At 41.5% G+C, this 12,293-nt stretch overlaps 1 protein-coding gene across 50 annotated transcripts in view; it reads right to left on the reverse strand.

The window, feature by feature from the left end:
• Positions 1-419: 419 nt before the first annotated feature.
• The window catches only part of MADD (MAP kinase activating death domain), an 80,375-nt gene continuing 68,501 nt past the window's right edge, over positions 420-12,293 (reverse strand). For 45 of the 50 annotated variants that reach the window (XM_083748941.1, XM_083748940.1, XM_083748937.1 and 42 more), the window contains 3 exons: positions 12,026-12,095; positions 4,646-4,692; positions 420-1,964 (listed from right to left, as the gene is read on the reverse strand). In XM_083748941.1, the coding sequence (XP_083605067.1) occupies positions 1,857-1,964; positions 4,646-4,692; positions 12,026-12,095 (225 nt within the window). In that variant the 3' untranslated portion in view covers positions 420-1,856. The remainder of the gene's footprint in view (positions 1,965-4,645; positions 4,693-12,025; positions 12,096-12,293) is intronic. The other 5 variants (XM_083748944.1, XM_083748942.1, XM_083748935.1 and 2 more) reach the window with 1 other exon arrangement.

The following is a 12,293-nucleotide window of genomic DNA, read 5'->3' on the forward strand; positions in this document are numbered from 1 at the left end:
ATCAGTAAAACTCAATAAAAATCAATACAAATCTGAAGTTCTCCCTCCCTCCCTCCCCCCCCTCTCTCTCTGAAGCTCCCAAACTGCCAATGGAATACATAATACAAATTAAAAATTATACAAAATTATGCTGAGAGTATCATATGGAATGTATGCAGGTATAAAATATTTGCCAGCTTTGCCTTTATTGTTAGCTATTGAATTAACAATGAAATCATTTCATATGACTGATTTCTCTCAAGCCTGCTTATTCCTCCCACTTGTGCAAGGAGAGTGCTCTTTTGGCTAGATAATGAGATCTATTAGTATATAAACATATAGGGCCTCCTCAGTCACATGTTTTGGCTTTATTTGAAATCTAAATCACTAAATTTTAAACAGTAAGCAAAACTAATGCAGTTCAAACCACAAGAGTCAAGGTGGTTTAATGGTAGTTTATTTTCACATTCACACAACTGTACACTTTTCTATAAATAGATGTGGGGCTGAAATATGTACATCTTCCCTCCCTCCCTGGCAACTCATTCATAATACACAGTCCATTCAACAGCCACACAGACAAAGCTGAATGGAACAATCCCAATGATTTCTGGAGGCAGATTGCCAATAAACCCTATGAACTCATATGGTACTCCAATATGAGTCAGAGAAGTCAGTCAGATGTTCTACAGTTTGTTATATACTGCAGATGCTCTCCTTCAAGTACCCTGGTGTGTGTTTGCATTAGAGTCCAGTACAATCCATGAAAAAATAAAAGGCATATTAAATATTCATTTTCCAGCTTAATTAGAAATAAAAAAATCAAATGATACTTTACCTGGGAGGGAGGCTTCATTGCACAGTAGCACGGTGTTTGCAAAATTCTTTAATATACATGTACAATTTGACAGAAGCAATGGCTAAAAGGAGACTTGGAATGAGGATATGCAGTGCTATGGACAAACATTTGCATCCTCACAACCATTTTATGATTTGATGTGTTTCCAACAATATACAACAGAATTATAGGGTGCTCTAAATACTGAAGCTTTATGTGAGTATGTAATGATTTAACCAATAGCACTGTGTTGATTTTGGTGGTGGTGGTGGTAGAGAGTTGCCTTTCTTCACTTAATTCTAGACGTTTACCATGTAGAAGTCTATCACTATAAGCATGTACTACAGAACTGAACTGGAATGTCAGCAAAATATTAGTCTCCTGTTTAAAGGAATATGTACAGTACATGCACACTGGACTGCATCATCCTTCCTGTGCCTTGATTTCCACCCATTCCTCTGAAGACACAATGACTAGACATGTGTGTAGTTTTGCTTCCACTCTCAAACAACCATGCCTTTCTGTGGAATGGGTTGGAGCAGCTTGCAGACAAAAAAGGGCCGTGTGAAAGGAATTCCATGCTGACAAAGTTAAGTCTGGAGAGCAAGGAACAAAATAATGTACAGTAAAGCACATTAGCAGCAGCAGCAGCAGCAGGCAACACTGAGTTGCTTTCATCGCATACATAACAGAAAATATGAAAACAGAGGCTTGATTCTATAAATAAATAAAAAGTCAAACAATGGTATCACTGTAAAATAAAGAGAGCCGAACCTCATGTGAGCAAATCGTCTGGGACAGCTAATTCCAAGAGCATGGCCAGAGCAGACCACACTCAGTTCTAGAAAGGATGCCAATAAGTGCTGGAGAAGAACAGCTTCAGCACACAAATGAATAGTTAAGTCTGATTTTTGTAAAGGGGACCTGCAGGGCCATAGATAAACAAACAAGTTTTCATAAGAGACGGTTATGTGAGCTCCAATAACAGCCATAGAAAAGGGAGTATTACAGGCCAATGAATTTCCAGTGGTGGTGTTGATCAGCTGGAGACTGGGCGAGGTGGCTTGCTTTTGCTTTCTGCTTCTTTCCCACGAACTGCAGCCACATAAGAGAAGAGACACAATACGGAGTAGCAGATCTCATGAGCCTAGAAGACATTAGGAAAGACAACAGTGAAGGTTTGAGTAATTAAAGGTCTCCGGACTGTATTTATCGTATACCTTAGAGTTCCTTTACTTCGAGAACAATTATAGAAAGCTCCAATAGATGAGATGTAATGCCTTGAAATTGGTGATTCATCTATCCCATCCACTCGTATAAGGCTAAAGAATGCCCACTGTTTCAGCCTCAAATAAATTAAGGCAATAACAGGTGTAACTTTTTCCAGCTGTGGAACCTATCTGCAGTGCCCTTACTTGCATTTAAAATGGAGCACTCAGGTGTGGCCCTCAATGCCTTGTTTAGCGCCCCCCCCCCCAGTGCTGCCTTCCCAGAGCCGGGTGAGGCTGGGCTTTGGGAAGGAGGCGTGAGGGCTCTGATAGAGTCCTAGAGTCCTCCTTCCTCATTCCCAAATCCTAGTTTGTGCTTTCCCAGTTTTGGGGAGGCAGTATGAGGGCTGTGCCGGGGGGGGCATCATATTATGGCCTTGCTCCCCCCGCCCCATGCAATAAGGCAGTGTGTAGCCTGAGAGTTCTGTGTCAAAGTATTCTTGTGGCCCAGTTGATATGAAAAGTTGGACTGCCCTGATTTAAAACATACCTTTGCTCTTCAAGGTTGAATTCTATAAAGAATGGCTCTGCGTAAACTGTTTATGCATGGAGCTTATTAAATTCTAGGATAGGAAGGACGTCTAATTTGAAAGCCCTTTACGAGCGTTCCTGAGGGATCCTGCCTTATGCCACTGAGATAAGGTTGGTCTGGAAATAGCGGAAGCTCTGCCTCCTAGATGACAGAATTGGATGCCAGACCTTGTCTGCTGCCAAAAGGAGGTGCATTCTCAGAAGTCAGACTGCCCTACTGTTACTATGGAGGCAAAGCAAAATCAAGAGATGAATCAGTGCTTAAATGAACAACCATGCAGTGCTTTACAAAAGATAAAGGCAGGGAGGGAGCAGCTTGCTTGAAGCATTATGGAGGGGCAAGGTTGGCATTCCATTCACTGATATGCACATATTTCATTTCAGCTGCAAAACTAGTGCATAATTATTATTGTTGTTGTTTGTTTGTTTGTTTGTTTGTTTGTGGTAAAAATTGCTTTTGTTTTTCCATCTTTCATGTACACATCTGCAAGATCACAGTTGAGTAGGTATGATGCCCTTCTGAATTTCTCATGCCTTTTGTGGTCACTTGTATCATAAATACCTATTAACTGTAAACTCAGTAAAAAATATTGGGAGCAGCGCTGCAAAACTAGGAGGAAGTTGGGTTTGCACTGTAACTGAGGTGCCTGAATCTGTCTTCATCCTGAGTAGATGACTTCACAAAGTGAAAGTACTAATTACACAAGAGTGCAACCATTTTATGTGCCATCCAGACTCTGGCTAGCCACAAAAGACTTTTATGCAATAAAAAAACAACTTGTTTGAGTTTGCAGCAAAGCATCAGGAGATCTATGGAGGTAATGTTTAAAGGAAATGATACCAAAATTCCACCTACAAGTTCAATATTATACACAGAGTGAAAATGGTATGTGGAAGGTTTATTTCTTATTCTAGGTCATAGCCCAAACATATTGTTAACACCACTAGACTTTGTCATCTACACAAACATACTTATACAGTGTCTAAATATTTTTTTAATCCTCTGTTAACTGGTAGCATCAAATGTACCCCAACAGGGGGGGAAAAGCTTTTCTGTCAGTCTTCTGCAACTGTCTATTAGATCCCACACACCATTCTAGTGGGTTTATATCCTATACAATGTAGGGTGTTGTTGATCCCAATGATTTATTTGAAACTATATTGTTTTACTAAAAAAAAAGTAAAATTTTCGATGAAGGTGTAATTTTGTAGATATGCACTTGCTCTCATGCTTAATACAATCTCACAGTTTTTTGTTTTTGTTTTCTTGGGGAAAAGTTGACCTCATTTGGATACAGTCTTTTGTTGTTGTTGTTGTTGTTGGAGGGTCACATCAAACAGTTTTAAAACTCTTAAGAGATCTGATTCAATATACACCTGACAATTATTAAAAATTTTGTTTTCACATTAATTCAAAAGATCTCAAGTGGTAATCATTAATATGTTCTCAGTGATCCTAAGCCAGTACGTGTAGCATCTTAAATACAAGACTTTTAAGTTAATTATAGAGTTGAAGATTCCCATGTTTTATTAGCTCAAACCACAAGTCCTCCTAGTTTCTGGAAAATAGGGTGGAAAAGTAAACATTAATTAGTAGTTGTCCCATTTTCTAGATGCTGATTGATGTATTTAAAAAATCAATTATTTTATACTTTATAGTTGAAGTAATCAGATAAAATGTAAACCATCAAGTTTTGCTAGTCTCTCTCTTACGCTTTCTCTCTCAGCAAACTTAATTCTGCACAAGCCCTAGTTTGCTTTCTGAAGTTCAACACAAAAATAAGCTGAAACCCATCATCAGAATACACACAAAAACCTGTAGGCTTATACATTCCTTCAGTCTTTATTTTTATTCTCTTCATTTTGAAACTGATCATAACCACACTTCCCCAGAAGCTTCCATTGAAGTGATGTTGTCTAACTTGGAAAATTAGCAAGATGGAGAGCAGTCTGAATGCTGAAATGCCACAGGGTGGACATGATAAGAAAACCTTTGAGAAATAACCAGAAGACATAGCAGATGACTCACCATTGGCGTCTTGTACTTGTGGCTCACCACTTCTTTAGTTTCAGGAACTAAAACCGGACGGGCAAGAGACAAAACAAAGAGTTCAAAAAACGACAAGAAAAATTGAGGGATATAGTACAATGTTCCCAAAGGCATGAGGAAAGGAAATGTGCAATGAGCTGCAGGGAAAAAAACACTCAGAATCACAGAATTGTAGAGCTGGAAGGGACCCCAAGGGTCATCTAGTCCAACCCCCTGCAATGCAGGAATCTCAACTAAACAATCCTTTTCTTACTAATGCTAAACTTTACTCATTCTTTTTTCTTTCTACCATTAAACACTGACCTATACCTTTGCTGGTGCCATTAGTTCTTGCTTTAGAGAACATTCCAAAGGAAGATGCATTAGGCAGGCACCATCTTAAGAGCCTAAATACTTCTGTTCAATCCTTTGTCAATGTGACAGGCTTAGTTTCAGATTTCGCCTGTACATCAGCAACAGCAGATACATATTCCACTCTTATATAAACTAGCAGAAATTTACTTATGGATATTAAAAATTAAATGCCAGGAAGTCCAACTTCTATTCCCTCTGCAATAATGAAGCAGAAGTAACAACCAAGGAAATACTGCTCTTCTTTTATCACATTCAAATTTACCACATCAAAAGCTTGTGCATTAGTACAATTTCTGATCTGAATACCACAACCAAACAACTACAGGCGTCCCTCCAACTTACACGCGATTGACCACATATGCGAGCAGCACTGATAAATAAATAAGTAGACTCAAACCAGGAAATGGCAGGATTGTGCTAGAGAGTCCCCGTAACTCACGAGGAGATTCTTCCCAGAGCCTGAAGAGGACTTCAGTGAGGGCAGAGGAAGCCCCAAAAAGACCAGAGGAACAGCAGGGCTTTGTTTAGGCTGCTCAGCCTCCCCGCCTAGCAACTGACATACATGGTAGCAAGTCACCACCTCTTCTCTGTGCGTCCTCTAGCCTCCAAGTGGACCCAGGGCTTCAACTCTAGTTTAAGAGAGAGTTATGTGCAGAGAGAGCTTTTTAGAGAGTATTCCCCACTTGTGTGATTTTTGCTTATGTGCACGAGGGCCCCAGAACACAACCCAAATGTAAGTGGGGGGACGCCTGTATATTCTGAAGTCAAATGATTATGGAATGATTTTGAATCTTTTCTTTGCAAAACATCTCAGATTTTCTAGGTTAACATAAAACAACTGAAGAAAAGAACCACTCTCCCCCACCAAAAGGAATCCATGTATTTATCATGGGGAAAGATAGAGTAAGTATCTTATCATATAAACCCTGATATCACCTACTAAGATGGAATAAATGAATAGGCAATCTATGAACAAATGAATTCAATATAAATCCTTATGTGGGGAAACAATATAACTCAAACAAACCCTTTCATACACAAGAACAAATGCTATCCAGGAGAAGGTCAATACGAAACGATAAAAGACTAACCAATATTACAATGACTCATAACTCTGATACAAAACTATGTGCCAGCAGCTAGAACACAGGGCATTGCGGCATCAACATTTCTGGAAAGTTCTTAGGAAAATCCCACATATTTAACATATGTACATGCCCAAAAGACACTATTCCATGCCACCAGGAACTAGATGAAGAGCAAGGTCTCACTCTAAACTACTTTACTTATTGGTATCAAATAATTCTGGTGCCAACTCTGTATCCCCATAAAAATGATTTAAGCAACTAAAACCTACTCTATCATCACAAAAGGAATAAAAAATGATTAACACATTTCTGAGCTTGGAGTTAGTATGATCATTTGAAAGGCAAGTATATTGGACAGAAGAAACTGAAGTCAAGAAGTTTGGACCAAACAGAAGAGGAGTTGCAAAGTTCCTGACCCTTAAGAACTGGTTTTAGGAAGCGGACCATCATGCTCACTAAATCCCCCTGTTCCCCAACTCCAAAAATAAATAGGTTTTTAGAAAGGAAACTGGAAGAGAACCAAGGGGGGGGGGGGTTACAAAGACCAAAAAAAGTTTGGTGGGGGAAGGGGGATAAAACATTACTACTGCATAGTATTAACAAACAAACCAAAAACAAGCTAAAAGGGGGGCATCTGGTTTCTGAAGCTTTTACAGTTAGAAGGATGAAAGAAATAAGTACACAAGTGCCATCCTGCTTCCTCTTGCCCTGTGAATAAGAATACAGGTACAAAGTACTAACAAAGGATTGGGACGAGGGGCAACACTTTACCTGCTGGAGAATGAAGGTTTTCATAGCAGCAACAGTGAAGGGGTCACCAAAAAGTTAAGCACAAATACATAGCAGTAACTCAAATCTCAGAGCCAAGGCCTGGTGCTTCCTACTTTCTCTAAGCAATTCCTTCCAGGAACACTTCCTTCCAGCTATACGCCCTAAGACAGGGGTCTGCAACCTTTAAGACAAAAAGAGCCACTTGGACCCGTTTCCGAAGGAAAACAAACCTGGGAGCCGCAAAACTCGTCATTATAAAAATAACTTTTTTGTCACTTTTTTATTATTTCTTTGTTTGACCCCTCAGAATTACTCCTCCTCATAGAAATAAATGTTAAATTAACAAGCTACCTTTTTGTGTGTGTGTATTCTTCACTCCCCTTCAAAACAGTGACCAGCGTACATGCCCCCTTTCAATGCAGTGACCAGCGTACATGCCCCTTACAATGTGGCGGGCGGGTGGGAAGGTGGCGTCGGGACGGTGCGTGACTAACACACGCACCGCCCCCATGCGACGTCACAGCCAGTACAGCGCCCGCCACAGTGGGGAGTGTCGGGGCGCACAATGCTCCTCCTCCCCTCGCTAGTATCCGCCCCGGAGCCACGGCAAAGGTGTAAAAGAGCCACATGCGGCTCCGGAGCCGCAGGTTGCAGACCCCTGCCCTAAGATCTCATCTCCAACTTCCACATTGTCCTTTGTAAAGTGGTCTTGGATAACATGAGAAACATAAAAACAACCAAGCTGACAAAACGAAGATCAAGCAATGTGAAGTATAATCAGTGTGACCTACAGAACAACCTAATTACTCATTGGTTAGACAATTATTTTGGATGTTAAAAACTACAATTCTTCCTATTAGGAAAAAGGAGGGAAATCTGCTTTAGCAATTGTGGATTCCATGTACTACCACTTTCATACTTTCCTACACAGCTGATAATGTCTTCTTTTGAAATTATCAAAACATGAGATAATTATATATTATACACAAGGCTTGAGCCTATTGTCTATAGTCATTGTAATTTGGGTTTCAAGGCCTGTCAGACACAAACTGACTGAAACAAAGATGGAGACACTGTGGCTCTTAGCTGGACCATAACTCTTAATAGTCTCTCACCCTTGGCCGCACTTATCAGGTTCTTTCTCGCAGGCCAAATTTGACAGGTGGGCAAAGCTGCCCATCTGCCAATCACCTGATGTCACAAATGATATCAGGTGATTGGCTGCTTTGAAATCTGCCAAGTCCCACCCCTCCCTGCCTTGCAATTGACATCAGGTGTAGGCCGCGTGGGCATGGTGTGCACGAAGCAGTTTGCAGGCCAAATAGGGAAGCCTGATGGGATGCATCTGGCCCATGGACCAGAGGCTTCCCACCCCGTTCTAACTTAGTAAACTTAGTAAACAATCACATAGCACAGGGATGCCTGATCCAGATCAGGGCCATATCAAAGGGAAGAAGGGATGAACCCTTTCTTTGGACAGGCCAAGACTGCAACAACTTATTTCTTTCCAGGGGAGTTTCTAGATGGGAAGTTTATTGTGGACCTGGTGCTGATCACTAACACAAGTTTTTTAGAGTGTCCTCATGGCATTATCATCAAACCATCAGCCCATTTTTTATATTTAATACAGATTTCCCCTTAACCTAGAAAATATACGTAAAATTAACCTCTAAGTAAATCTTCAGTCACTTCTGGTCTGAAAGCTCATTAGCTTTTGGTGGGTGGTTTATTACATGGTGGCATTTTGTTAGGTAGTCTCTGTCACATCCCTAGTCATTTCACTTGCAGTGGTCCCCAGTACCACTGGAATACTGATCGTTTCATGCTGAAGGCTTGCCTGTTTTGGATGATCTAGTCTCTCAGTACCTTCACACCATGTAGGGAGATTGCCTTTGAGACGAATTGGAGTACATAGACCAGGGTTTAAAAAAATGTTTAATATGGAGGTACTGCAGAAGACCTCTTTATCATTCTTACCCAAGTATTATGGTAAATCTCACTCTTGTGAGTCTTATGGTAAATCTCACCTCAGTGCTAAAAACTAAAAATCAAGTGAACAAATGAAAATGAATATGGCCCTCACTACCGCAAAAAAGCACAGTCCTCCATTTTACTCATTGTGAAACCAGATAAATGGCTGGATAAGACTGGTAATGTGTGCTCTTGGGATTTTTTATTTCTTTAAAAGATGCACACATACATAGGTTCAGAAATACCTGTATACACATATATTCAGACTAGAAAAAGGAGATTGGGGAGGGTGGGAGGAGTGGCACAAAACTTAGCTCAGATACATTCTGTCAAGCTCTGCCCAATGTGGTGGATGGCAAGCGGCAGAACAGAATGAACATTGATGACTGCAAATGGAAATGTGTGGCTAATGTGTCAAATGGACAACCAACCAAATCAGATCTGAAGGCCCTATTCTGTGGTATAAGGCCACTCTCTGGAAGCACCCAAACAGTACTTTCACAGCAGAAAGGGTCTCCCAAAGCGAAATGAACTGGAATATTGACCAGCAATTGCTCTGATCAGTCAGTCTGAGTATTAGTTGAGCATTTATGTGAATCCCTTGCAGTGACCTATGGTGCAGTGCAGATGGCATGGACTGCTTACAAACTGCTACAGAGCTTTGGCGTAACTGACCTGCTGATTTGTACCAGTGTACATACTCTCAAAAGATGTCTTGGAGAACCATCTTCAGAAGATGGAATTCACTTTTACATTACATGCCCCCACATTTCAATGAATTTGAAAAGAAAAATGATTGTTGATACAGTGGTGCCTCGCAAGACGAAATTAATTCGTTCCGCACGTTTTTTCGTCTTGCGAGTTTTTCGTCTTGCGAAGCACGGTTTCCCATAGGAATGCATTGAAAATCAATCAATGCGTTCCTATGGAAACCGCCTTCAGACCAGGTCCGGGGACAGTCTGTCCCCCGACCTCTTCTGAAGGCTGGGGGGGGTAAGGGCTTTTTTTCCCACCGCCAGCCTTCAGAAGGCTGTTCTGAAGGCTGGCAGTGGGAAGAAAAGCCCTTCTCCCCACCTCCCGCCCACAAGCTCCGGGGACAGGAGGGCTTTGCTATCGACCGCCAGCAATTTTAAAAGCCCCCGGGACAGCGGATTTTAAAATGCTGGTGGGCGGCAGCGAAGCCTCCGCTGTCCCGGGGCGATTTTAAAATGCTGGCGGGCGGCAGCAAAACGTTCGCTTCAAAAGCCATCGGGATAGCGGAGAAATGCGCTGCGCTTCTCCACTATCCCAGGAAGGCAGGCGGGGGGGAGCAAAGACTTTCGCCCCCCGCCGGCCTTCAGAAGAGGTCCAGGGCCTCTTCTGAAGGCTGGCGGTGGGCGAAAGTCTTTGCTCCCGACGGACAGCATTTTAAAAGCGGTCCGGGATAGCGGGAAAGCGCAGCGCAATTCCCTGCTATCCCGGACCGCTTTTAAAATGCTGGCGGTGGGGAGCAAAGCCTTTCGGCCCCCCGCCAGCCTTCCTGGACCTCTTCTGAAGGCCGGAGGGGGGCGAAAGGCTTTGCTCCCCACCGCCAGCATTTAAAAGAGGTCCCCGGAGATTTCCCTATGGGCTTTCTTCTTGCGAAGCAAGCCCATAGGGAACTTTGTCTTGCGGAACGACTCAAAAACGGAAAACTCTTTCGTCTTGCGAGTTTTTCGTTTTGCGAGGCGTTCGTCTTGCGGGGCACCACCGTATATGAAAATTCATAAATTGGAATAAATTGGAACATCCATAAATATGGAAGTTTAAATTGCCCTGAGTTAAATTCTACACTCACTTCATGTAGCAGAAGTTCTTTACCTAGCTATCCCTTTCCCAGCTCTTCTTTTCCCATCAGAATAAGTTCCTTGTCAAAACAGAACAAATCACTATGCTGAATTTACTCTATTAAATGAAGTTTTATTAAGCAGCAAAAAAGAAGTTAAGTTGTTAGCCTCATTTCACCTCAGATCAAATACAAATCAAAGAAGTGTAGACATTTTAGTCTGTTGCAGAACATACAACACGAATCCTCTAACACATTGAACTAGCAAATTATTGTGGCCTAAGATTCATGATCCAGAGCCCACTTCATTGAAACCAATGCAATGCATCAATATTCTCTGAATGCTACATCTAGTAACAGCCTAACTACTAAAGAAAGATAGCCTAGTTTAAAAAAAAACAAAAACAAAGTACACTAATTGCTGGTTCCCATCCCCATCGGCACTGGACAATCTCAGAAAAGTCAGCTATGTCCTGCTGGTCTCTCTCTCTCTCTCTGACACCCACCCACACCCACACCCACACGTTTCTTCCTGATAGCAACAGGGAGCATTCCTCAGCAACAGGAAAAATATACAAGGCAGTCACACCTCACTCATTCTTGTACCCACATACACTCACCGCACACATACAAACCCCATATGCACATGCAACTCTCTCTCTCTCTCTCTCTCTCTCTCTCTCTCTCACACACACACACACACACACTCATACACAACACACTTCATACCTGCATTTCTCCCTGTCTCTCTGTCCAAGTGCATCTCTCACAGACATGGGTGTCCACAGGAATTTTTCCATTGGGGGAGGCAAAATAAAGCACTGAAAGGATGAAGCAGCCAATTTCTCCCCCAAAATGGGAAGAATAGTGCCTATAAGTTTTGCCTTATATCTCAGGTTCTAAAATTGTTAGAAATGTACTTTAAAAAAGAAAGGAATCTGGGAATCTGGGGATTATAGTTCATCCTGGGGACACTAAAAAGGATTTCACATATGCCATGGTGATGTATTGTACTCAGACTCTTGGGCAAGTAACTTGTTCTTTTTGACCAGGCAAATCCCCATAGTAGCTGCTTTGTGGTGGTGCCCATAAGAGTTGCTCAAATTCCCAAATATGTCCACAGACCCAAAAGGTTGGTGACTCCAGCTCTAAAATCTTGTTATCTAAGCTTAACAATGCCTCAAGTTCACTGTCTTCTTCAGTTCTAATAACCTGTTTTGACACAATTTATGCTGCTTCCTTTGACCTTTCCCTGCCACCCCCCAAAAAGAAAAATCTATCAAAAAGGTACAGTTCTGCCTCATGGAGAGGATCAGAAATTTGAGTTACTGCCATGTGAGTACAAACCTAATATCAAAATAATGTAATTACCAAATTCTTCCAGGACAAAGACTCCTCGCACTGTATTGCACTTTTTAATGTGATTCAGCTCTATGAAAACCTGAAAGAAAAGAGGAGGAAGACACATGATTAGAATAAAGAAGGCAATGTCAAAATAAAACAAGAACAAAAAGCACACCACAGCAGTTATAACTTGGAATGTTGTAGCACATACTACCAGTTCAACTATAGTTTACTACTTAAATCAAAAGAAAGAGAAATTGGAAAATAAAAATCCAAAAATTGCCACAATGCTAGA

This window comes from Podarcis gaigeae, assembly GCF_964106915.1.
Source record: "Podarcis gaigeae genome assembly, chromosome: 1".
Taxonomy (NCBI): Eukaryota; Metazoa; Chordata; class Lepidosauria; order Squamata; family Lacertidae; genus Podarcis; species Podarcis gaigeae.